Source organism: Poecilia reticulata, chromosome 20 (assembly GCF_904066995.2).
Source record: "Poecilia reticulata chromosome 20, P_reticulata-male-v2, whole genome shotgun sequence".
NCBI classification, from domain to species: Eukaryota; Metazoa; Chordata; class Actinopteri; order Cyprinodontiformes; family Poeciliidae; genus Poecilia; species Poecilia reticulata.
The window spans coordinates 22,126,182-22,152,859 of NC_088849.1; the positions used below are offsets into that span (position 1 = coordinate 22,126,182).

General features: G+C 35.5%; 3 protein-coding genes across 5 annotated transcripts in view; 2 read left to right on the forward strand and 1 right to left on the reverse strand.

Annotated features, from left to right (window-relative positions):
- cnksr2a (connector enhancer of kinase suppressor of Ras 2a) overlaps nucleotides 1-9,731 on the forward strand; it is an 81,939-nt gene extending 72,208 nt beyond the window's left edge. The window contains exon 24 of the mRNA XM_017301866.2: nucleotides 6,478-9,731. Within this exon, the coding sequence (XP_017157355.2) occupies nucleotides 6,478-6,525 (48 nt within the window). The 3' untranslated portion in view covers nucleotides 6,526-9,731. The remainder of the gene's footprint in view (nucleotides 1-6,477) is intronic.
- Nucleotides 1-22,303, reverse strand: smpx (small muscle protein X-linked). Of its 3 annotated transcripts, none has more exons than XM_008396455.2 (8): nucleotides 22,196-22,303; nucleotides 15,284-15,363; nucleotides 15,079-15,188; nucleotides 13,705-13,862; nucleotides 9,759-9,816; nucleotides 6,440-6,526; nucleotides 4,629-4,769; nucleotides 1-1,473 (listed from the first exon to the last, which is right to left on the reverse strand). In XM_008396455.2, exons 4-7 carry the CDS (start codon nucleotides 13,842-13,844, stop codon nucleotides 4,632-4,634), a joined length of 423 nt encoding a protein of 140 aa, XP_008394677.2. In that variant the 5' UTR covers nucleotides 13,845-13,862; nucleotides 15,079-15,188; nucleotides 15,284-15,363; nucleotides 22,196-22,303; the 3' UTR covers nucleotides 1-1,473; nucleotides 4,629-4,631. The 3 variants fall into 3 exon arrangements, with proteins under 3 accessions (XP_008394677.2, XP_081457551.1, XP_008394676.2); XM_081601425.1 differs by having other exon boundaries at nucleotides 15,284-15,343; nucleotides 22,196-22,287; XM_008396454.3 differs by lacking the exons at nucleotides 15,079-15,188; nucleotides 15,284-15,363; nucleotides 22,196-22,303 and having other exon boundaries at nucleotides 13,705-13,934.
- Nucleotides 17,894-26,678, forward strand: part of mbtps2 (membrane-bound transcription factor peptidase, site 2) — a 15,745-nt gene continuing 6,960 nt past the window's right edge. The window contains exons 1-6 of the mRNA XM_008396457.3: nucleotides 17,894-18,200; nucleotides 19,091-19,239; nucleotides 19,358-19,496; nucleotides 22,273-22,376; nucleotides 23,207-23,334; nucleotides 26,181-26,299. Of these exons, the coding sequence (XP_008394679.2) occupies nucleotides 18,126-18,200; nucleotides 19,091-19,239; nucleotides 19,358-19,496; nucleotides 22,273-22,376; nucleotides 23,207-23,334; nucleotides 26,181-26,299 (714 nt within the window). The 5' untranslated portion in view covers nucleotides 17,894-18,125. The remainder of the gene's footprint in view (nucleotides 18,201-19,090; nucleotides 19,240-19,357; nucleotides 19,497-22,272; nucleotides 22,377-23,206; nucleotides 23,335-26,180; nucleotides 26,300-26,678) is intronic.

The window sequence follows — 26,678 nt, forward strand, 5'->3', positions numbered from 1 at the left end:
TTGGAACCACAAGTGTCATCACTTTACTTTATTACAACCCATCCCACGGTTGTCATTGACAACCCCCAAATTTAAAAAATATGGTAACACTCAAAAATAAAAATAAAACAGACAATAAAGATACATCCTGAAATGAAGGGCAACTAGACTTTTCCCTGCTCATCCAGAATGTGAACATATGCAGGAAGTACCAGAGTAAGTTACGGTCAGAGCAATCATTCGTCATTATATCCGGTTACTGATGTTACCGGTCGATTGGCGTGATTGTTGACTATAATTAAAGTCCTGTTGCTTTTTATTCAACCGCTGAAAATCTACACCAGTGTATAAAATGAAATGTTGTTACATTTATTAGATTTCCACTCGGTAACAGATGTTTTGGTGTAGAAAAACCAACCAACATATGATTTTTTTTATCTTTTAGTTTAACAGGAAATGACAAAATGGGTCTGTTGTTTTTTTTTTTTTATAGGTTTTACTGTGATAATATTAATTTTCTGGAAAACACAAAAACATCAACAAAAATACAAGTAATATTTACCTCCAATCCCCAAGCAACCAACCCTTCAGTTGGTACAGTAGAAATATTTAATCACAATCAACGTTTAGGAGTAGATGAACCGTTTAGTTTTACTTCAGTAATATTATTACTATTCAAATAAACTCTACTCACTGCAAATAACTTCACTGAATGAGGAATAAACATGTCTTAACCAAAACTGGACACTCCTACAGTTTATGTTGAAGTGAGACCTCTTGTTAATAGACAAGCTTTGTTGTCCTAATGTTATTGGCTACCTGCTGTTTGATCAATAAAATACAATAAACACCAAAAATAATGTTCTTACATATACAGTATATATTACCTGCTTTAAGTGTTGGTTTCATGAATTTGTATTGAAAATATAAATATATATTTGAAAGTTTCTTTTGTCTGAATTATTTTATTACTATGTCGTCTGATGAAATCATTTTAAAATATAGTTACTTGTAATTGTTTTTACTAAATACTTTTGAGTCATTTCTTGAACTTTTCACTTGAGTAAAAATATGCTGAAGTAGCGCTACTCTTACTGGAGGTTCTGTGCTCAACCCAGCTAACGCGGCGCTAAAAAGCCAAAGTGTCTAAAATTTAACTGCTACAATGTTAGTTAGTTTTGTTTTGGGATAAAGGAGGATTAATAAACTAAACAAACTCTAAAATACTTAAATAATGGCGAACACACCTCTCATCTTATTCAGTCCAAACCCAAACTGCAGCAGAAACAGAAAATTTCTACTTTTATAAAATATGAATTGGCTTAAATGTGTATTTTAATCTGAAATATCAAATTAGTGAACGTTTTTAGAGGTGAGTTTAGACAGATTGTTGTGGTTCCTCTGATATCTTGCAGCTGCAGTGTTTCTACTCGTTCACAGCAGAGGGAAAGTCCGTTTGTGGAGATTATCGTCCGTCTTCCTCAGCTCAGTTTCCTGCAGGAGGAGAAAAGAGAAAATCTGCAGTGAGGGATTTTATTAGGCAGCAGCAGGAATCAAATGATCCAGATCTTAAAGAGAAAAATGGATTTACATTTTCTAATTTTTCTTCATAAATTGATTGCAACATTATTGTTTTTTTCCTTGTCAACAAGAGAAAACGAGAAAACGGCTCCAGCTCAATGGCAGGAAAATTGATGACATACAAAAAACTATTAATCTCGTAAAGATCCTTTGCTTTTGTTGCATGTAAAAGTTTCAGATCAAAAAAATACAATTTTAATATTAATATCTGATAATTTGGGTTGAAAATAAAATACAGTTTTCAAATAACAACGGTATTTTACTCCTTCAAAACTCACTTATCTGAAAACATGAATCAGGCCAAGGAGATCTCAGAAAGCAGCTCAGTATTCCCAAGTGGACATGGAGGGAAATTTAACTTTTTTAAAACATTCAAACAAAAAGTGATTCAAATCAGAAATCAAATTCTGATCAACACCTTTAACATTATAATGAAATATTTTATGTTTGAAACTAGTTTTCTATACAAAAATCTGTTTGTTTTTCATTCAAATTATTTTATCTGATGAAATGAAAATTATCTCCAAAACCTCGTATGTTTTTTTATCTGAATTGTTTATTTCTTCTCAATAAGTGAAAAACAAAAATTTTATTTGCGCTCGTCAGAAATGTTTGGTTCTGATCCTCATATCTTTTGGTTTCAACTGTTTTTGGTTGAACTCAAAGAAATTTGAGTGCTGAGAACAGGAACTATGTGGGCGGGGCTTAAAGAGGAACAATGTAAGACGTGCTCCTATTGGTTAGTACCAATTAAAGCGACAGGCACTCAACCCTCCCACCTTCTGTATTCGCTAAACTTTTTAGTAGCTGTTGAGTTACAGCAACTTGGAGCTGGACAACATATCAATAACATATATTGTGATCAATATCAATAGATGATATGTCTAATAGAATATTCAATAATTTCACTCAACTCTGATCTTGAACTGCACAGCATTCTGGGAGATGTAGGCATAGTAAAGGCTTTAGCTGCTCAACCTTTGACAGCCAGACAAGCAAGGATGGTGGAATCAACTCACTCATTCTATGGTTACCTAGCAACTCACTCATTCTATGGTTACCTAGCAACTCACTCATTCTATGGTTACCTAGCAACTCACTCATTCTATGGTTACCTAGCAACTCACTCATTCTATGGTTACCTAGCAACAACCCCTTTAGTAACTTGCGCAGCAGCAGTTTAAGGTTTAGACACCTGTCATAACTGATTCAATCTTTTTAAAAAGCCATATGGAGAGAAAGTGGAAAATTACAACAGCTGAAGAGGAAAATCTGGGAAAAAACAGGAAAATCACTAGTTTGTCAGGATTTCAGGTTTTTAAAACAAAAAATAATCACTAAATATCAACATCGACTGACATGAAAACCCATATTTTGTGATACATATTTAGATTATTTTTAAGTTGAACTGCTTTGATTAATAACGTTTATTTTTAAAAACCTGCCATACCCAAATTCCCATTAATAAGAATAATGAGGTTTGTGTTTTTCCTGTTTTTAAGAAAAGCGACAGATCTGATTAAAACGTGTTGTTTTTAGTGCTGGTTTATTCATTATCGGACGGCTCCTGCTGCGTTCCTCTGGCAGGGTGGGGCGGTGTCGGTGTTTATGTGCCGCGGTCTCTGTGTCCTGCTGACAGTCACAGCACAGACCGCTACACACTAGTACTGCTACAAAATACAAATATAGTGCCTGACTCAACCCTCCCAGCCCACACACACACACACACACACACACACACACACACACACACACACACCAACAATAGCTCAGCTTGACCCAATGGAAAGAAGAGTGGCCGACAGTGACCCCCTGTGGCGAACTGAGAGAATTACCAGTAACTATATTTGCCTTTGACGGTAAAGATTTTAAATATTTCTACCTTTACGAGCTAAAATTTGTATTTTTTTTTAAGTCAAACTATTTTTCTCAAGTTAAATATTATCTATATGAATAAAAGATAAAGTTAATAGTTTTGTCTCTGGACTTTTTGCTGTATTCCCAAACAGCCTCCAGTTTCCTTCTGCACTTTAAAACAGCTGCGTTTTTGTTGGAAAATTATTAACTATTTTCTTTCACTCAGACTGAATTTGCATCCGTCACAACGAGGGAGTATACATGGCTCATAAGTCACCCTCTATCCTTCCTTTCTGTGCTGTGGTTCTTATTTGCATCAGTTTTATTTCTGGACACTTTCACTGTGATCCGTCTGCACTGAGCAACTCTGAAAACAACAACATGGAACGGAAAAATAAATGTGTTTTTCTACGTTTGTCTTATATTTTCAGCAATGTTTGTTCCTCAGTTATGTAATATAAACTCATTTGGTTTTTTTTTAAGTCTTTTTACTTTAGCGTTTCAGTGTTGCTCCCTTTTTATCATGTTTGTATGTTGCATTTAATTTAATGTATTTGACTTAAATTGTTCACTATATTACATCCCATAATATACATATATACATTTATAATATATATTTTAGCTGCATATATGATGTTATTTGTTCTATAATTACTATCATCACCTGGTCAAAACTCTATATTACAAACAAATATACTTTTACAAAACATTGGATACCTTTTGTTCCTTTTCTAGAGGATTTAATTTATTATATTAATTATTGAGGTTATATTTTTACTTCGTTTTCTTCCCACAATGTAAAAACACAAAATCTAGTTTCTATTACAAACATCTTAGTAGTTACTACTGGTTTACTTGGCAGATTATTTATCTTATAACATGGAAAAAAATGTCTTTTTAATGAATATTAAGTAAATATTGACCTAAATTAACCTCCTATTTCTTGCTGAAAACTTACTTTAAAGCTACTTTTGTCAGGTGTGCTGAGATATTCAGACTAGAAACTGGAGCAAAATTACTTGGTAAGATTTAGTTGTTTTGCAGCCAAAAACAGTTTTGATACAATATGAAAGAAGAAGAGTTCACCTGAAAAGCTTTGTTCTTTTCAACCATACATCTTCAAAAATGATCAAGCTGACACTTTCAGCTCTTGTTGGTACAACAGATTTCCGTTTTTATTGCTGAGTGAGTGAATCCCCAGGTGAACCTACATGTTACTCCTTGGTGACCCATCGCAGTTCGCTCTTTTTGTTTTGTAGCTCTGATAGGTTGACGGCCGGGCCCGGTAGCTTCTGCAGAGGCTTCTTGTCTTCTAGTGACGGGGGACGCATCGGTAGCTCTGGTGGTTGAGCCTGCAGCACAACAACAAACTGAATGAGAAACATTGAAATTAAAAATGTAATGTGACGCACATCCTGTTCAGTGCAGCTGAGAAATAAACATGTAGACACCCTTAAATTAGTTTGATTATGTCAAGCCTTCACATCTGGGCTGAGCAGCTAAAGTGCTGAAGGCAGAGATTTTAACTTTCCTGTGAAAAACAGGAAAGTTTAATTAATCGGTCAGATGGTGAAAATCGTTGGTTTCGTTATTTCATCACCGTTTGATCAGACGGACTGATCAGCATCCAAAGGACCAGAAATGACGGATGGATGGAAAGTTGGATGGATGGATGGATGGATGGAAAGTCAGATGGATGGATGGATGGATGGAAAGTTGGATGGATGGAAAGTCGGATGGATGGATGGATGGATGGATGGATGGATGGATGGATGGATGGAAAGTCGGATGGATGGATGGATGGATGGATGGATGGATGGATGGATGGCAGGGTGTGAAAGCCAAACGTTTTTCCATTCTCTATTTTTCTTATTCCATAATTGTCCCGGATTTTCCAGGCTGTTGAAACCCTGGAAGCATCTGAAACCGAGTCGTTCTCCTTTAAAGCCTCAGGTTCTGGGAAATGTAGTTTCTGTTCTTTGTTTGTTCGGCTCGGCCCACAATGTGGCCCGGCTTCATTTGCTTAGGGAAACACGAGGCGTGACCAAACAGAACCAGAGTCCACATGAGGAGGTGTTCACACCTGCTGTACGAGACTCAATCTGGTTCACAAAACTCAACAGAACCAAACCCAACGAGACAATTAAGACAGGCAGAGATTATCTGACGCTTCCTTTAACTAAACAGCCTCAGAATCCAAATCTGCAGAACGAAGCCAGAAAAAATAGGAGAAACTTGAAAATGCTAAAGTTTTGTGTTTCAGTTATTAAATTGTGGATCGAATTAAGTGAGGATCTCAAATGATGTCCCGTCCAGCTTTAAAATAACGGCTTATGCTGTCGCAAAAACTTTATATTTAAATATAAATCTTTGTATGTCTTCTTATATGAGCAGAATATATATTTTGTTAATGTAGGCTGCAGGTAGAGTTTTGTAATAACTGGTTACATTTACTTGAGTGTTTTTTTTAAATATACTTTTAGGAGTATTTTTACTACGCTGTACTTTTTACTTTGAGTAATTTTATTATTACGTATCTCTATCTGGAGTAAAATGTCTGGATTCTCTACCAACTGAATAAGGAACAAACATGTTTACCAGAAATTCACCAGACAGACACACATTTACTGTTTTTATTAAAGTTTCATGTTTTTTACTGACATGGAAACATTTTCTTTTGCCTGATTTTATTTTTTGCTACTTGCATGAATTATTGCCATTTTGATCCTAAAAATACCAAAAATTTCCACTTAAACTGATATTTGAACCATCTGATGATGTAATATTTAAATATTAAATGATTAATAACTAGATCACTTTTTACCAAATGCTTTTTTACTCCTGCGTTATTTCTTGGACGGATACTTTTTACTTTTACTTGAGTAAAAATAAGTTGAAGTAGTGAGTAAAATTTGTTTACAAACAGGAAGGAGTTGGCCTTTGCCTTCAGTCTGTTTTTGTGTAATTGTGATGATTCACCAGGACAAAGTGAAAGTGAGCCGAGCTTTGTGTCCAGTCTCACCTCCTCTGTGTCCGCTGTCTCCTCTCTCCTCCTGACAGGAAGTCCCGCCCCCGGACGCAGCGCTCCCATCGGGATGTTCAGATTAGCCTGGTGGGGGGATGAGAGGATGAATGGAGCTCAATGTTTGCGCTGGCTCTCTCTCGTTTTTAATAATGACCACTGCTTCCTGGTTTCAGCGGGCTATAAAAACCGACGTGTGTTTATGAAAATTAGGCCAGAGAGAGAAGAGAGGAAGCTAATCGAGTTAGCATGTAGCTAACACGGAGTTAGATAGCAGCTAGCTAGCTCCGTGTTAGCTAGGTGTTGTGCCCGTTTCATGTGTTTGTACTGTATTTGTAAATAAGCGCACATTGTACAGCTGTACAAAACTGGAGTAGTGTTTGTTACTGAAGTATTTTAAAGGTTTTAAGACCGGAAACGGACTCTGAAAGGAGAAAAGGTAAATAAAAAAATCAGTTCTTGAATCCTGCAGCATGTTTGCTGATGTTTGTATTCCTGTAATGTTGCTTTGGCTGAAACAGTTTGTTGTCTTTATGCGTAAATGCGTTTAGCAAAACTAATTTATCTCTACAACCAAAGATTAAAGGAGTATTTCACTAAAAATTAAAGCCATTATTACTGAAAAATCCCAACACCTCGATATAAAGTTGTTTTTTTTTTAACCTCCATTTTATGTCAAGAAAAACTGAGTTTTAAAATGAAAGTTTATGCTGTTATGACAAGAGTTTCTATAAAGTATTTATTGCACCACATCCACAAACTAAAAAGCCTTTTATGAACATGAAGTAGTGCGCAGCTGTGAAGTTAAGGAAGCAGTTTTCACTTTTTATCATTCACTCAATAATAAACATAAATAGTTCATGTAACAACTGGAAGAAATCATGAATGAGAATAAAGTTAGCTTTTTAACTCAACTATTACAAACATAAAACAATACACAACAAAACAATTCAACATTTTATTTTTCATTTTCTATTTGATTTTTCTCTATTTAAATCTGCTTTGGATATTTAACTTTTTTCTTTTATGAGTAAAAATCTGAATTTATTTTTCAACTCCCATTCATATAAGTTTAGAAATCTGCAACATTTATTAGCTACTAAAACCAATCAAACAAATCAGTTTTCTTGTTTAATTTGTCAAATATAACAAAACATTTGTTATATTTTATTTTTAATAAAAATGTCCAGATTTTCTGCTCAAGCACTCTTAAATGCGATTCTAATTTATCTTAATATTTCATTACTTTGAGTTGTGAAATTCCTATTTCTATATTACCAAAAATCCTCAAAAAAGTGTTTTATTCCCCCAAATAACCTTAAGTTGCACTGATATTTGCTTAAAATATTGAATATTATGAAACTGCTGTTGATTATTAGCTTGACTGGTGTTTTATGTAACATAAATGTTTATATATATGGATTTCGGTTCATGTTTGTTTTGGTGTAAAAAAAAAAGTACTTGGACATGTTTAAGCAGCTCTTAATAACATGTTTATTTTATTTTCATGTTTTGATATCATGATGTTGTTTTCACGTCTTAATAGGTTTTCATTTTTAGTCCATATTGATTTTGAAACAAAAAAGTAGTAATGTAAGTAGTAATGTACGCTATTTAAAATGGACCAAAAATGGCCTAAGACAATCAAGCTAATGCTAGCATTTCTTTAATGCTAGCATTAAAGAAATGCTAGCATTAGCATTAGCTTGATTGTCTTATTTCTGGAAATGTTAAAAAGTTTTTAATTTCTAAGACTCAGACGATTACAAAGTAAAGTAGTTCAGCTTTTCTGCCTTGTTGCTGAAATGTTCTGTTCAAATAGACCTAACCTACGAAGTTCCTCGTGTTAGCATGCTAATGCTAATATTAGCATCTGGGTGCCTTTTACAGATATTTAGATTAATACATGTTCTACTATTGGCTCCGAATGTGACACATTTTGTTTTAGTTGTGTTCCAGTGACATTCTGAGTTTAAAAAATAAAAAATAAATAAACTTTTAAGATTTGAAAAATAACATGCATTAATTACGTATAAATTAGTCTAATTAGCTTTTAGGTTATTTCTGTGAACTGTTTTGTTCATTTTAGCATTAGTTTTTCTATAATTTACCATTTTCTTTCATTCCAGTCAACATGATTTTTTGTTACAAAACAAAAACTTGAAACAAATAGGTTCACAAACACTGTTTTGATTTTAAAATAATACTTTTCCGTGTTTATTTATGACAGTAACAATTATTTTATCCACAATCCAACGCCATAATTTAGAGTTTCTTTCTTAGATTGACATTTTCTTTTGGAGTGTAATGAGAAATTCATCTATATTACAAACAAAATTAACTTTTATCTTAATTCTCTGCATTTTGTCGCCTTACAGACGTCAATATGTGAATCTATTTGTTTCTGGAAAATATTTTTTAATGATATAGTCAAAATGGACACTCAAGTAGGAAAAATCAAAGACAGAAATAGCTCTAAGTGAAGCTACGTTCGTGAATTTTAACATTAAAATGACGTTAAATCCAGCAATGGAAATAAGCAGCTATTTTTATCAACGGATTGGTGATTGTTAACTAGATAACATGACTTTGTGTTATTTGGAAAACACTTAAAATAGAATCTAAAATTTGGTATAAGTAATTTTAATATGCAAATTTGCTGACATGGCAGAATCAGAAGGTTTCTTTTATTATTTATTTTATGAGATATTTTTAATGTGAAATTGTACTGCTGTTATGAGACTGCCCTGCAAAAACACAAAATATTACCAAGTAATTTTGGTCTAGTTTCTTACTGAACTTAAAATAAGACACAACTAACTTACAAGTAATTTTTAGCAAAACATATGATCTTATTTTAGGTAAATAATTCCTTAAAATTGCAGAAAAGGGCAGATTATTTTGACTTTTCCCATATTATCAGTGAAATAACCCAGCAATTGAAAAAACAAGCTCCTACATCTTGCTGAAAAGTTCCTCAAAAGTTATTTTTTCTCATTTTAAGTTTAGTAAGATATTTGCACTAGAAACTGGACCAAATTACTTGGTAATATTTAGTGTTTTTGCAGCGTCAGCTGTGAATTTCCTGTTTGTACCGACGCCTATCCCATGGTTAGACATGAAAACGAGCACAATAAGAAGCGGATTCAGTGAACAAATCTTCTTTTTTGACATTTAAAGCTGCGTATGTTTGCCTCGCTCTCAGATTTGCACAAAAAAAAAAAAAGCCTTGATATTGTAAATGCACTGTTTGAACCTTCAGTAATAATAAAAACCTTCATGTGGAAAAGACTGTTTGCAGTAGAAAGTCATTTTTTACCTGCAAGGCCTTCACGTTGGTCACGGGTTTGGACATAATCCTCGGTGAGTCCGCTGACCTGCAGGAGGGAAACCCAACACATTCACCAGCGGGTCGGGAAGCTACTGGGCGCACTGGGACAGCGGTTTTTGAGGAACGGGATACCATTACAGTTGCTTAGCGACTCTTACAAAGAAAACCAGGTACAGGAACTGTTCTCTGAATCTTTCATGAGAAGCAGACAGAAATCCCGTCAAAATAAAAGTGAGCTGGTTTCACCTCTGGGTGCACCTTTGGATTGTAATCAAATAAATTAGTCACACTAATCAATCAATGATGAAAAAATGTGTGGAGAAATGCATGTAGTGTTATATGATTAGAGTAAATGATTTAAAGCAGAGGACATGCAAACTGCCTGAATCCAGACATTTACATGTAAACAGACTAACTGACATAAAACCACTTTTCTGTTTCAGATAAGTTACAGTTAAGATTTTCTAAATGCTGGAGCAAAAAGAAATTATTTGGTGGATGATTAAAAAGGAGTAAATTGTAACCAAAAAACTTAAAAAAAAAAAAAAAAAGACTGAAAAAAATCCAGAGCTCCAAAAGTCTAGAATTAAAACTAATCTCAGAAATTTTCTAGTTTTTGAAAAGTCAAAAATATGCAAGAAAAAGCTGAAATTTTGAAATGGATATCTGAAATTATATGGACAAAACTTGGAACTTTAGAGTTTCACATTTCAGAAGACTTCCAAAAGTCAAGAATTTTGAGCTTTCCAAAATTTGAGTTTTTTTTCCTAACAAATTTTTTTTTTTTTTACTGTTGGAGCTCAGAAATTTCCATCTGTATTCTAAAAAATATACTGAGATAAATAACATTTCTTCATTTTGTTTTTTACTTTTGGAGCTCAGAAAATGTTGATTTTTTTTCTTTTTTTTTTCTTAAAAAAAACGTTTGGAGCCAAGACTTCAGATTTCTTCCTATAAAAATTTCTTTAAGAATAATCTTAAAATTTCTGAGTTTTTGGGGGGGTTTATTGGTAGAAATTTGGGTCTTTATTTTCTAACTATGATTAGCCTCATGTACACATCCTCTGTATTTGGTAGAATTAATTTTAAATGTTTTACTTTTCCTCCCCAAGCTTCTCACAACAGTTTGCTGTAATTCTGGCCCATTCCTCCTGACTGAACTGATCATTATTTTCCTGATATTTTGCCTGATTTTATTTCATGTGGCATTTATAGACATAAAAATCCTACAGTATATGAATTATTTCAAGCTAGAAACTAAAATTTTCTTTAAAAATATGCTCTTAACAAAGAATTGTTTCTCTTCACACAGTGAGGAATAAATGTATATATTTTTATAGTGTTTGTAAATACCCATTTTCATGTGTGAGTTTTACTCTAAGGAATACGGAGAAGACTGAAACCATTGTTTTCATATAATTTGCACAGGCACCAACATTTGCATCCTCAGTCTGGACCTTTGACGGCATAAAGGAAAACATTGTTGGATCCATTCATACGTTTTCTCTGCAAACTTCATCTTGTTCAGCGTTTTTGGAGAGTTTAAAGGTCAAAAAGTCTGAAAAATCACTAAAACAAACAAACACACCGTCATTGGTCAACCGTTCCTTCTTGTTTTGAACTGATTTTCACTTTTTGCTCTTTTTTTAGCTAATCTGAGTTACAGCAACACTTTATTTTCCTTTTTGTTTCCATAAAGTATTAAGGCAATGAAAACTTGTCAAACTTTTCCACCAGACAAACAAGATTTTTGTGGCAACTGAAGTCCAAACTACATTATGTCAGAAATAATTAAATGAGCAAAGTTTAACAGAAAACATGAAGGAAGTAATAATACAAACTTTAGTCAATATTATTTAATTTCAAAAATGCAGAGGTAGCTGTTTATTATTTTAACAGTTTATTTATGGGTTCTACATATTAATATGTAAAATAATTACATAATTATACAGTATGCTGTAATATATAAACTAATAATTAATATTATGTAAAATAATTTTCTGTATTTATTCTGCCACAATTGGCACTTTGAAAATATTCTTAATCTGATGAGGCTAAATTGAAAAAAATAAAAATTCATTTTAAAAGTTGAAAATTTTCTAGAAAAATCTCAAAAATCTTGAGGTTAATCTCAGATTTTCTTAAGAAAATGACTTGAAAATGTTTGAATTTCTGATTTTTTTCTTACAAATGTTCAACTTTTCAAACTCAGAAAATTTCAGGGTTTTTTTTGTGAAAATTTCTGAACTTCATCTCAAAATTTCTGAGTTTTTTGGCAGTAATTTACTCCTCCTTTAATGTTTTTTCTCCAACATGCTGTCGTACTTTTCCTGAGTCATTTTTCAGTATTTATTTCCTTCCTAAAACTTGTTTTCATTCTCCTGAGCAGTTCTTCCTGCTCCTAGGAGTCTCCTCTGTTTTTATCCAGTCCGTTTGCAGCCATGAGGACCAGGGACGTTTCACTCCTTTGGTTTCCATGGAGCTGTTTGACAACAACACAGGAAAAACTCTCCGCTCTCCCCCCAAAATACTCAGAGCTTGTGGGAAGCAGCTGCTTCCTAATAAAGTCTGTCTTTTGCTTTCTGTGCGCAGGTGGAGGAGATTTTATGTCCAACCAGTTGTGCACAAACTGGATCTTTTGCTTTCGTGTTGAGGAATGATTAGTAGGGCGTGTGCATGCGTGCTATTATTGTACTTTCTTTACAAGAGACGTACATAATAAGTGTCTATTCACTTGTTATTGAAGTCTTAATGAGATTTATGACAGTCATTTTTATACAGCTTTCTGGCCTAACAACAAGAAAAGGCGTTTAGAAAATGTTCCTAATGGTATTTCAGGGTTCAAAATGTCCTGGAAACGTCAAAAACGCCTCAGACTCAACAGTCTTGGAAAGTTGAAGAAGTAATTAGCATCAGGAGAACTGAATGAAGCAATCAGACCAGAGAGACGTTTAGTAACAATAATTTTTTTTTTAAATAAAGCTAAGAACATTGCAAAGCATTAATAACTAACATGTTTATTAGCATTTCGTAAAAATAAGTGTTGTTTCTGAAGCTAAAATGGCCGCTTTGTTTTATTGAGTTCGAACAAAACGAGAACGCCAAACTTTAGTCAGAAAAGTTGGATGTGATCAATATTAATAGATAATACGTCCGGTATAATATTCAATATTCAACATAATATACACTGAACTCCAAATAAAAACGGTACAGCTTTATGGGAAATGTAGCCAGAGGAAAGATTAGCCAAACTTTACCAGCTAGCCAAAAGAATTAACTAAGTCACGTCACTCGCTCTTTGGTTGCCTAGCAACGACCCGCTGGGTGAGCAGCAGTTTCAAGCCCCTTCCCCCCGCCCCATCCAACTGTGGTTACCTAGCAACGACCTGCTGAGTAACTGGCGCGGCAGTTGCAGGTTCCCCCACTGTGCCTCGTAACGGATTAAAAACTAATAAAAAATAAAACAATGGCGTAAAGTGAAAACTGTGGATAAAACAGGAGAAAATGCAACCAGTTTGGTAGTATTTTGGATATTCAAAACAAACTAAAAAAATTATCGACACTGATAGAAGCGTTCATGTTGTGGTGCGTTTTTCAGCCATTTTGTTCAGCTCTACTATAAACAATAGCGGAGTCCACAGGTAGAACCTTTAATACTTAATATAAAGTATTACACAAATCCTACAGATTTTCCGACTAGCCAGAAATCTTCATTCCTATGAACAAACTGACTTCGAGCACCATTTTGCTAGCATTTTGCTTCACAGCTAGCTTACAAAACATCAAATTATCCAATTTAATTTGAATTTACTTCACACTAAGATCAAATCAGAGCGAAATAAACATTTCTTTATTACAAATAAGTTTACTCTGACTTGAGTTATGATCTAAAACTTTTCTGGTGGATGTAAAACATGAAGCAGCTTTAACTCACCGCCTGATGAAGGAACAGCGCCGTCTACGACTAGAACCGAGTCCTAAATGTGGCTCCTTTGACTTGAACCTCTCTACGTGTTTCTCTTCAGCCTCTCCTCTCTGCCGCTGCCTCGTTTGTGGCTGAAGGATTCCTCTCATATCTAGGATTTGTTCTCTCTATAAATAGATGAGTGATACACAGAAGGGACCTGCTTTCTATCCGCTCACACTCACTGACTCCTGAACGGATCATAACAACTAAAACTCTGTTTTAAAACCACTTTAGTGGTTTTTCAGGTCGTTGACTGCTTAGGTTTTACTTTTGATTGTTTAGTTAAAGATTGATGTGGATGTGAGAATATCTTACAGGAGACTGTATGCAGTAAACATGGCGTACATAATAATAAATTAATTGAATATATTTAATTTAAAAAGAACAGAAATTGTGACATGAGTAAAAATTAGAATAACTATGTATGATATTATACATATTTGGATGTTGATGGATCCAATTGTTTCATTTTCTGTACTCGTTTAACATGATATGGAAGGTTTTTTAAGGAATTATTATTATTATTACTATATAACAAAATATATATTGAAATATCCATATATAGGTAGATGTAGCTATAAGAAATGTGTATATGTAAAATGTCAGAAAAACAATAAGAATATATATATTTTTTTTCTCATTTAAATGTTTTCTCTGACATTTTACTTATTCAATTATTATTATTAACTATTAGACTTTTTTAACATATTTCATTCTATTTTTTTTGTTTCATTTTTTTTTCTTATTTTATTTTTTGTCTGACATTTTACTTGTTCGAAATAAAGATTTTATTTCCTTATACATAGTTTGAACTCGTTTGTTTATTCTTTTAATCCTGAGTAAAAGACCATATTTGGGATATTTAACTACGGTGACCTGTTGACTTCATAAATAATTGTCAAATGTCAATGAAAAAACACATGAACCGTTTCCCATTTTGTCTCATTACAGCCACATAATTTTATGTGTTTTATTTGTATTTGACAGTGGAGCATAATTGCTTATGTTAAAATGTAGAAAAGCAATTATTTTTTGACAAATACACATCCAGAACATGTGGCACACATTTGTATTCAGTCCTCCTGAGTCAAAAAATAGATTGTAGAATTAAGACATCAAAACAAAATAAAAATATAGTATAAACTAGAAAAGAACAACATGCGTGTAAATCCCCTCTTTAATCTCAGTGGCTAAAAAGGCAGTGGCCTAATTCTGCTCTGACGCCCATGAGGGGCGAGCAGGAGCCGCTTCATGTTTTTAAATTTAAAGTTTACGTTGCAGCCACAGGAGGAATCCGGCAGAGTTAAAGGTGTGTGTGATCGTGTGTGTGTGTTGTCTTACCTGCTGTTGTGCGTAGCTGCTCTGGCCGGCCTCGCGCTCTCTCTGAGCTCCTCTCCAGCTACCTGACCCGTTTCAGCTCGTCCTGATTGGCTCCGGTAGACACGGGACTCCTCCAAGTGTGGAAACCGACCCAGCATCACACAACTTAAATGAGCCTTCAGCCCTCCCTCTCAGTGTGAGTCGATGAAGAGCGAATTTCACTTACCTTTGTCAAAACCGATCCACATTCATCACAACAAACCTCCAGGGTCCTTCTGGGTCGGTTCTGCCGGACAGATGGAGCTGCTGTGTGTCCAAGTAGTGAAATGAGAAACCCTAAACTGCAGCCTGGTTATTTATTCGAACATATGCAAATAATACAACCCACATGGTGTCCGAGAGTCTGGTGTTTTAGAGATAAACATCCTCACCGCAGAGAGTTAAACTGCATTTTATGAAGGACAAACTGCAGTTACTGCAACCCTGTGCATTTATTTGCAACCTTAACTGCAAAAACACCAAGTCTTACCAAGTATTTTTGGTCTAGTTCCTAGTGAATATATCTTGGCCCACTAGAAATAAGACTAAATTAACTTACAAGTGACTTTTCAGCAATATAGAAGCTTGTTTAAACTTTAAAGGGAATATCCATCCATCCATCCATTTTCTTACACCCTTGTCCCTCAGTGGGGTCAGGAGGGTTGCTGGTGCCTATCTCCAGCTAGCGTACCAGGCGAGAGGCGGGGTCACCCTGGACAGGTCACCAGTCTGTCGCAGGGCAACACAGAGACACACTGGACACACAACCATGCACACACACTCTCACACCTAGGGACAATTTGGAGAGGCCATTTAACCTGACAGTCATGTTTTTGGACTGTGGGAGGAAACCGGAGTACCCGGAGAAAACCCACCATGCACAGGGAGAACATGCAAACACCATGCAGAAGGTCTGGGGCCGGGAATCGAACCCAGAACCTCCTTAAAATTAATAAAAGCTGCAAGTTTCATTGGCAGATTATTAACTTATAACAAGACATTTTCACATATTATAAGTGAAATAATCTACCAGTTGATGAATAAATCCTTCATCAGTATAAAGGAATTATTGATTTAAAAGTTAAGTTAGGCAAAAAAAAAAACATGAATAAATAATAAAGTAAAGTCATTTTTGGCACAAAAGGATTGAGTCCCAAAGCCCTAAAAATGGCTTTTCAACCATTTTCTCTTAAACTAGTGTTAAACTGTTAAACTTTCTTTAAATAATATTAAAGCTTGCCACCTTCTAAATTTCCAAATTTTACAATATTCTACAGATAAAACCATGTGCTTAGTTTATAAACCCTTTTCTCATCTTTAAAAGAGGTGATGATAGAAGTAGAGGACTTTGTTTCTGACATATTAGTGCTAGTGGCTAGTTGCTAGTTCAGATTAGCTTAGCATCTGTAGCGAGAAGAGTATACAGCCTGGTTAACTTCCCATTGTAAAATCAGGGATCTAGCTAGTTTAGTTTCTATCTTAGATTAGCTTAGCCACCTGCAAGTCTGTAGTCACATAATTTTTCAAGCTCATATACAGTTGCTATAAAATCAGAGAAATAGCTAGTTGCTAGCTTAGATTACCTTAGCCACCTACAAAAGTGTAATTGCTTAACTTTTCAAATTTATGGGACGTTTCTATAAAATCAGGTAGTTGCTTAGATTAGTTTAGCACCCTCAAGGCTGTAGTTGCTCAACTTTTCAAGCTAATGTTAAGTTGCTGCAAAATCAGAGCACTTGAGATACTACAGATCAGTCTGAGAATGAAAGTAAGAAGAAAATTAAAAGCTAGCTATATGCTAATGATAATGTGCTAAGAGAGGCTTACTTCAGCTGTTTTAATAAGCTGTAAATGCATTTATGATTTTGAAAGTCTCCAAATGAAGCTACATACTGCAGGCTCTGAGTATTTGACTGTGAAGTGCAGGGAAGATATGAAGTGACTAAACCAACAGGCATTTAGTTTAATGTTTCACTGGCTTAATGAGTCAGAGTCTGAGCTAGTTTCTTTATAGCGACGACTTGCATCATCACCGTGTTTAATGACATCATATTTATGTCCACAGCTCTATTGATTACGCTGGTCTGAGTTTATTTATTTTTAGCATTTAACAGCACAGACAATATAAAACTTGCTGATTCGCTTGAAGTGACCATGCACAACATTCCTTGAACCGTTTCCCATTTTGTCTCATTACAGCCACATAATTTTATGTGTTTTATTTGTATTTGACAGTGGAGCATAATTGCTTATGTTAAAATGTAGAAAAGCAATTCTTTTTTGTCAAATACACATCCAGAACATGTGGCACACATTTGTATTCAGTCCTCCTGAGTCAGAAAATAGATTGTAGAATTAAGACATCAAAACAAAATAATTTGAGTGTTTCCAGCCTTTGCACTTTTCAATTAAACATGTTTAAGAATGAATATATGGGACGTTTATATCTTAGAGTATTATTTTTTATCCTAACCCTAATTTTATCTTCTCCAAATCTTCCTCTCTGACACACAGAAATTGCTGATTAAAATTTGTTGACACGCTTAAAGAGTAGGAATAGTAGAATTTCTACATTTTCTCTAACCCATAAAGTCACTTCTGCCTGTAAGGAAATATAATGTGAACTAACATTAAAGTATTCAGACTGATTTTTTTGAAAATAAAATGTAAATTTTGACATTTTTAAAACGTTTTTATCTAGCATTTTGTGTGTACACTTTTCCCAATTAAAACCCAACACTTTCTATTTCAATCTAAAATCTTCAGGAAATATATCCAACGCTAGGTGGCAGTAGTGCGCTCTATGTTTACCACAGAGGAAGCAGAAGAAGAGCAACCAGCCGGTGACTTGTGTCTCATTTCCGCTGTAAACAAACCCACTATCGCCTGTTTGAACGTTTTACAGAAACATGCCGGCTTTTCTTCGCGGCTTTCGAGCCACCTAATCGCGGCCTTGTGCGCAAACGGAGCGATGGAGAGGCCGCAGTTCGGTTGGACGGTTCCGCGGAGAGTCCTCTGACAGCCGCACCATGATCCCGGTGTCCCTGCTGGTGTTCGTGATGGCAGGCTGGTGTGCTGTCTACCTGGCCGACACACTTCTCAGGGTAAGGTTTTAACCTTATTTGTACTTAATTGACCTAGCTCTCAGGGAATCAATGTTACAGATTATTTTTTTGGGTGAAAAAAGAGGCTCGGTCGTCATAGGCCGCCTCAGTTAGCTGTTAGCATCCGTAGAAAAGGGCGATTTCACCACCGTTAGGGAGTCTGAACTACTATTGATCTGCCTCCGTTAAAAATTAAACATATTTAGGTCAGTCCTGCACCAAATTGCATTATAATATCCATCAGTTAATGTACATGCCACTTAAGATTTGTAAAACCTTAATGTAAATTCACAAATTAAACACATTTGGGTGGGATGGCTAATGCTGGCTAATGGTAGTGCTAACATAACTAACATCCATCCATACATACATACATTAGCATGGCCATTGTTTTCCAACACTATTCTGCTTGATTCAAATCTCGCTTCACAGTTCAGTCTGGGCTTTCTCCCATTCACTTGGATTTGACAGAATTTCGACTGAACCAATCAGCGAACAGAATAAGAAGTTGTGAAGGCTGACGTGACTTTCTGCGCTGTTTTAGAGTTGAATTTGCCCATTCAACAGTGAGGGAGTATGTTGGTCACATTTACAAATATTGAATTAACATTAACAGCCATCTTGTTCAGCTCTTTACTTCTCTGTTTGCAGTGGAGGATAATTGTTTGTAGAACAGGTGATTTCCAGAAAGCTATACAGCATGGAACTGGCCCAACATAGTAAATACATTGGGTAAAATTTAAAACCTCAGCACAATAGTGGAGGCTCCAGATGAGGCGCTAGTTCCTACCTGCATACATACAAATGTTATTGTGAAAGTCTAATGTTTGGAGTTGGTGTACTTAACCGTCCGTTTTAAAAACGTGGTTTTATTTCCTCCTTTCCTGCAGTCATCTGCCACGCACCGGATCAACTACGAGTCGTGGCTGGCCAGCCGAGGGTTGATGTTGTCTCCTTTTCATGTGAGATGGCAGACCACCATGTTTAACTGGCTGTTTGCTTACTGTGCCCGCATCAACCCCCGAGCCCTCTACCTTTGGTGAGGATACACATGTAATTACTTAAATTAATAAAAGTAAAAAAGTTAACCCATCACTTAGTTCCTAAATGTTGGTTGATTGACCTTTGAACTCACTGGTGTGGTGTGTGTGTGTCAGGTTCAGCAGTGGGCTAGTGTTTGGTGTGGCCGCCATGTTGGGATCGGTGGTGCTGCTGGTGAAGACGCTGCAGCAGACCTACGCCCAGATGACCACAGACAACCCGCGGATCGGTGGGCAGCAGACTCTGCAGGTGGTGGTACGTCTGGTTAGGAGTTGGTAGTTAAATTCCATCCACATTGAACAAGGCATGTATGAATACTGGACAGTATGTAGAACTACAATACTATATGTTTGGTCAGTAATATGCTAATGCTAATATACACTTAGTTTAAGTTGAGGATTCTGTTCATCCTTTCACCAATCTATTCATTCAGTCATCTATCTGTCGATACGTCCATCCATTAATCTCTCAATTGGTTCATCCGTCTGTCAACTTGTCCGTCCGTCCGTGCATTCAATCTTCCTTCCGTCCGTCTACTGACCCATCCGTCTGTCCATCTTTTGGGCCATCCGTCGGCCCATCCGTTCATCAATCCAATCAATCTTCTGTTCTTCTCTTTTCCTGTCTGGTTTTAATTGATTTTATATTTCATTTCTGGCCTCTATTGAACAAATTTTCATCCATTCAAATTAAACTTTTGTATTTATAATTTAAAAATCACATGAAAAAGCTACTGAAAACATGAATGTGTAGAAATCCTGACGGCTGTGTGTCGTCGGCTACCAGAAGCTCATTTCCTGCTTCTCTCTCCTTTTTTCTGTTTTAATCATCCGTGATGTCTAATAGGCGTTTACTAATGTGAGCAGCAGCTCCCTTCAGACCTGTGGCTGTGATTCATGGGAAGCTATTAGCAGAATCTTAATGAGAGAAAATCCATCTTGGCTCAGGCAGCAGGATAATAGAAAGCAGAGTTCACTGTGAAACTACTTCAACAGAAAATATCAAGAAATGACAGCAGATATGCGGAGTTGGGTGGTAACTATGGTAGTTACATTTACTTGAGTAAGTTCTTTGAAAAAAATTACTTTTACTATGCTGTACTTTTTACTTTTACTTGAGTAATTTTATTATGAAGTGTTGCTACTTTCTGGATTCTCTACTCACGGAATGAAAAACAAACATGCTGTAACCAAAAATTCACCAAACACACACTTGCAGTTTGTATTTAAAGAAAAACAAGGAAAAACGTTTCTTTTGTCTGATTTTTTTGTTGTTGTAATTTTTGTCCTTATAATACAAATATTTCAACATAACTTAGTTGTAGTCTGTCTGATTGTCATTTTTAAACATTAAATGATTGATGTTTTGATCAGTTACTCAGTACTTGAGTAGACATTTAACCAAATACTTTTTTTTGGGTGTGTTTACACTGCAGCCTGAAGTGACCCAATTCCGATTTTTCTGACGTAATGCAACCTGTATCCGATCTTTTCATGGCAGTGTGAACAGCACAGGTCGGATTCTTTTTCGAATGTGACCCATATCCGATACGTATCCGATTCAAATGCGACCCAACGTCCAGGCCGCCTTCATTCGAACTGAACGTCACTGATTCTCAACAAATCGCACTATTCTGCGTCCTGATACACGCAAACGGGAATTAAAACAACAACGATGACGGATTATATGAGGATTAAGTTGTTAATATGCTGCTCCGGCTGGATAACAACTTCAAATATATAAGCTAAGCTGCACCGTTAGCCTCCATGTTTACTTCCGCAAACACTGAGCACTTCTTCTTTTTATGGCGGTTGGCAGAACACTGAGAAGGCTGATGCTATTGCGCCCTCTACTGCGCATGCGGGACACTTTCAGGTCGTTTGCCCGTTTACACTGCAGAACACATACAGGTTTCATTTACTGGCAGTGTGAACGGCCCCGGCAAAAAAATCGGAATTGGGTCACTTCAGGCTGCAGTGTGAACGCACCCTTTTACTGTTACTTGAGTAAAATTCTTGAGAACTCTGCCCACCTCTGCATGACAGTTGCTATGGAGTTGCTATGACAACAATAAACAGGCTACACGCTTGGAACTAACTCGTTGTTTCTATCGAACTTCTAACTTCTTGCATATACGTTACTTAATCATTAAGAGACGCCATGATGGACGTACGAAGTGAGGTACGGGAGTATTGAACAGAGTGACTTAAATTGTTTTCCAAAGTTGGTTTTGCCAGTTTATTCATGGCTTCTACTTGTCCGGTTTAGACCGACGTGAGACAGGTTAGTTTTACCCTGCTGATAATGTAGGGTTGGGGTTCATAGACGGCGGTGTTTAAAAAAGTTGGAAACAGCTAGCTTAGATACCGACCCGTACCTCCTCCCTCCTGATGTGTTGATCAAATTAACGACTTTTCCTGAATTCACGCCACATGATTTATGTCACTATGTCATAAACGGTGTTTCCCTTTAAACCAGAGCAGCATTTAAAACTTACAAAAGAGGAGATGCTAAGCAGTTGTTTCCGTACACGCTAGGCTATATGACGGTGCGGCACTGTCTCCATGGTTACCAACCGTCAGACGGGTACCTTCTCCATTATGTGATATTTTATATCTTTAATCATACAAACGTTATGTGAACGTTAGTCTTCTTACCTTGTAAAAATAAAACTATCCTTTTTACAGTCATTATTATTGACGGCCTCAGTAAAAGTTATAAAATAAAATGACAAGTTTGGTTTCTATCCTTGTCTGGTTATGCAGCCGACCGCGCAGCGTCCTATTACCGTTTTTAAAGGGAAGTCAACTGGATAGAAGCCATTTTCGGCTACCGGCTGCCTGTTTTGGTTGCTTTGACGTCCGTCATGGCGGAGCGGACTGGTTTCTGAAGAGCGTGACGTCACGTGCTGGGTCAACATTACTGTCGCGATACTGTTGGTGCTCTCTACCCACCTCTGTGCGGATGGAGCTGCTGGTTCTCCAGAGGGTTTCCTGATTTTCTGTGCCTTTGCTTCCCGGTTTGTGTTCAGGTCCCCGGTGTGAACCTGCCCACCAGTCAGCTGGCCTACTTCTTTATCGCTCTGCTGCTCAGCGGCGTCATCCATGAGCTGGGTCACGCTGTGGCCGCGCTGAGGTAGGAAACACCGGCACCGTTACCACGGCAACGAGCCGGAAGCAGCTCGGTGCTCTCTGTTGAAACTTCATGATTCTCATAAATGTACTGTAAACATTTTGATTCTCACTGAGTTTTTCCCATATTCATTCTCTTCATTATTATACCTTTTATTTTTAGTTATTTATTTTATTAATATTGGAGTCTTGCAGCAAAATTTCTTTCAATGTTTACATTTTTAAACGTACAATTCTGTTTTTAGTTGCTTTAGTTAAGCCCAGTATTTTTTTATTTTATTTAAGGTCTGGAAATGGTTAAAATGTGTAAATTTAGACACATTTTAACAAATGAGTTCAATAATTTACATTTTCATAATTTATAGCTTTTCTCTTTTCTCTCTTTCTACCAAAAACTGGATGATAAAAGTCCTCAGTCTGGTTCTTTGGTTTCAACTAAGTTTATGGATCTTTGGTGTTCTTGTATTATGATGTCATTACCATTATATTACTTGAAAAACCAACAACATTATCATTTATTGTGATAACTTCTGGGCTAATTTATCATCCAGCAAAGTATGCTATCGTGACAGGCTGGAGCTTTTATTGCCATCTGCAGTCGTAGTTTATTATCATTATTCTCAAAGCGTCGTCATTCAATGAAATTTTAATATTTACAAAAATATGCAGTGAGAAGATGAGTCTGGAGACGATTCAGGACACTGGATTTGTTCAAATAAACATTTTAACGATCTAGTTTTTCATATTTTGCCCAAAATGAAGGTTCTTTCATTGTTTCTTTATTAACGCTGTGATTGTGTATCCTCAGACGTGTCTGACTGTCTCGTCCTGCAGGGAGTCTGTGAGAGTGAACGGCTTCGGGATGTTCGTCTTCGTCGTTTATCCCGGGGCGTTTGTGGATCTCTTCACTACGCACCTCAACCTCATCTCTCCTGCTCAGCAGCTCAGAATATTCTGTGCAGGTCAGACTTCAAACTTTTATGCTTAATATTAAATCATCTATTTTTTTTATTCCTGCTTTTTTTTTTTTTTAACTTTATTAATTCTTTTTTTATGAAAATAAAAAATAACCAAATTTAACTAAATTAAGAAGTATTTTTATTTAGTATTACTGATTATTTTGTTTAAGTTTACGGTAAATTTTTTTGTTAATAAAATAAAAATAATCTAGTTTCATTAAATTTATTTACATTTTATTTAATTACATATATATTTAATTAAATACTATTATAATTAAATACATTAAATTTTATTTAGCTAAATTTTAAATACATTCAAAATGTTTTTAAAATGTACATAAAATATTTAATGCACTTAATGTACATTAAATAGTTTATGTATTTAATGTATATTCAATAATTTCAATACAGTTTAATGTATTTAATTGCATTTTACTTTTTTAAGGTAATAATAAAAAATCATCCAATTTAACTAAATAAAATATGTATTTATTTAGTTTTCTGCTTTTAAATTTTTTTTATTTATTTGTATTTACATTAATTGTATTTATTTTGGTCTAAGAATTAAAATGAATGTCATTCATTTATATTCAGTGTCTTATTTTTTTATTTAATATTTAATTTTCATTTATTAATTTTTAGCTGCATTTTAAAAATGTTATTTAATAAAAATGCTTAATTTAGCAAAACTTAAACATATTAATTTTCTTTTAATTGCATTTATTTTTTAAATATGAATTTTATTTTAACCCTCTTACTCTCTCCTTCCCTCATCTCATTCATTTTCTAGAAGCGCCCCCCTCTGGCCACAACCCTTTACTGCAGCCCTCGTCTTGTTTGCCCGCTAATGTTATCACATCTATTAATCACAGTTATTAGAAGCACTTTGTTTTGACTACGAAGGTCAACCAGATTATTACAGAGCAGCAGACAGATGCATCACATATAATATTTTCAGTTTCGATTAGTTTAATAGCAGCTTGATAAATTGATTGGTGAAGAAAAGCCGTTAGTCATGCATGATTTCTGCCACAGATGAAACGGGCGAGTCTGCAGCTAAAAGCATGTTTAATCTGCAAATTAATCCAAGTATTTTACTAAATGTTCCTGATTTTAGCAGAAGAGCTGCAGCTGTTAATGATAAAAATTACTACAATACAAAAAATGTAATTTAGACTAAATCTTTAACGGTTTACCATATTTCAGCCACAAACCTGATTGTATTTCAGAGGGATTTTATATGATGGCGCAACACAAAGTAGCTCATAATTGGGGAGGAAAATTATATTTTTCAAAGAATTTTAAAACTGGGATGAATTAAATGGCCTAGATAAAGCCCAGATAGAGTTTTAAGTGAGCAAACTAGAAAACTGATGTTCATGGATGCTCTTTATCCAATCTGATTGAGCCCAGATGGACGAAAAAGAATAGAGTATAGAACAAATGATGCATAATAAGAGTAGACATGTTGTAGTAATCAATAAATTAATCACATGATAGATTAATTTTATTTGTTTCTGTTGTTTTCTTTCTTTATTTTAGATTTTTAAAATGTCTTCCAGTTCCAGTTATTGATATTTTAGAATGTATCCTTACTTTATTAACATTATACCACTTGAAAATGGTCTCAAAACAACAATATTATTATTTATTGCAATAACTTTGGGGACAATTTATCCTCCATTAAAATTTGTCATTGTGAAAGACTTAAATAAGAGGGAAAACAACAACAACAAAAAAAATATATATATATTGACTACATTTTGGTGTTAAACAGAACAAAGATGGTATGTTTAAGTGTTTGTCATTACTCCTGAAAATTTTACTTTTTTTAGTCACTTCTGTGAAAGTTGCTGAGGTTTTTTTCTGCAGTTATTTTCTGCGCCACCAGAGGGCAGTAAAGAGCCGCTCTGACCGTTTATCTCCTTCTGACCAACAAGTTGGTTTTCTGAGGAGAAAATGAGAGAGAGCAGAGCGAGGCGTGCGGCGTGTGATGTGAGGCGGATGCTGTTCCCTTCAGGGGAGCGGTGACATAACGGCGCGCTGCGTTTGTTTGTTTCTCCATGTGAGATCGACCTTTGCATCAGATACATTATTTACTCCTGTTGACAAACTTTAACAGCTTGTTTACTCTGTGTTACATCAGACTGCGCACACACGTAGGTCTGAAATTAACTGTTTTTTCCTTCTAAGTGATGATGAAGAACTTGACTGTAGCTCACAGTTTTTTTCTGGTATGAGAGAAATTTCCTTTTCTTTAAAAATGTCCGTCGAGGCTGAGAAGTTGGGCCTGAACTCATCAGACCGTGAGACGTTTTCTCCTGTGGTTTCAAAGCTTCTTGCATAATTAAGATGGTATAGATGGCTATTTATAGCGAGCAGCGGTTTCTCTTCGGTCACAGCATACAGGAGAGAGTTACAGCAGAGGATTCAGCTTAAAGTCACTGCAGTTCATGCATTAAACTTGAACTGAGAACTTTGGAGAGTCTGATTTAACTTTTTAGGTTTATTATGAAGCACTTTTTAGACTGGTTTTTAATTTCTCATTTAACCAAATGAACATTTTAGAGGGTTTGTCTTTCTGTTTCTTTAAATATATGAATCAGTGTAAGAAATGTGATTTAAAAAAAAAAAAAAAGAATTTTATGCTACTTGGTTACTTTTAATGAGACAACACTGATCATTTATGAATAGATGTACATAAATTGACAATTTTTCATTTATCTACTCCGATCATCAATTAAGATTCATTTAACGGATCAAATCCAAGAACTTCCACCAGTTAATATCTATATAATCTGACAGGATTTTATACATATTGAAGGGTTTTTCCGATAATCTTTCTCCAGGAGTTTGGCATAACTTTGTTTTGTGCGTGGCGGCGCTGGCCCTCCTCTTCCTGCTGCCGGTCCTCCTGTTTCCGGTCTACGCCACTGGGGTCGGCGCTATGGTTACCGAGGTCGTCCAGGTGAGTCCTGCAGGTTTTCCTCTGCCTCTCCCTTTGGTTCAGGTTTGCTTTTACAGCCCACATTTAAACATTTTACCCAACTCTGTCCAAAAAGGACGCACATGTAACCCTTCTATGCTCGTCTTTTATGTCCAATATGGCCGACTTCACGAGAGACACGTTCAGGTTCACTGGATTTATTCCAACAAACGAGGGAATCAAGTTGGTGGTTAGAATCAGTCCAGCAGCTTCTGACTCTATAAATAAAAAAATACAATAAATAACCCTAAACAAACTAAAAAAGCAATATCTACCAACGAACAGTTGGCTGCTGTTAAGAGTAGTAAAACGTGCGATGCGTTCACGTCAATGGCATTTCGAACGTCAAACTGGGCTGCAA

What these genes read in the sequence shown, in the direction of transcription:
- smpx (XM_008396455.2), bottom strand. Translation starts at nt 13,844, where the DNA reads ATGAGAGGAATCCTTCAGCCACAAACGAGGCAGCGGCAGAGAGGAGAG. An exon ending in CCAACGTGAAGGCCTTGCAG is followed by an intron (nt 6,527 to 9,758) that starts GTAAAAAATGAC and finishes TCCCCCCACCAG; the next exon opens with GCTAATCTGAACATCCCGAT. An exon ending in AGACAGCGGACACAGAGGAG is followed by an intron (nt 4,770 to 6,439) that starts GTGAGACTGGAC and finishes GTTGTGCTGCAG; the next exon opens with GCTCAACCACCAGAGCTACC.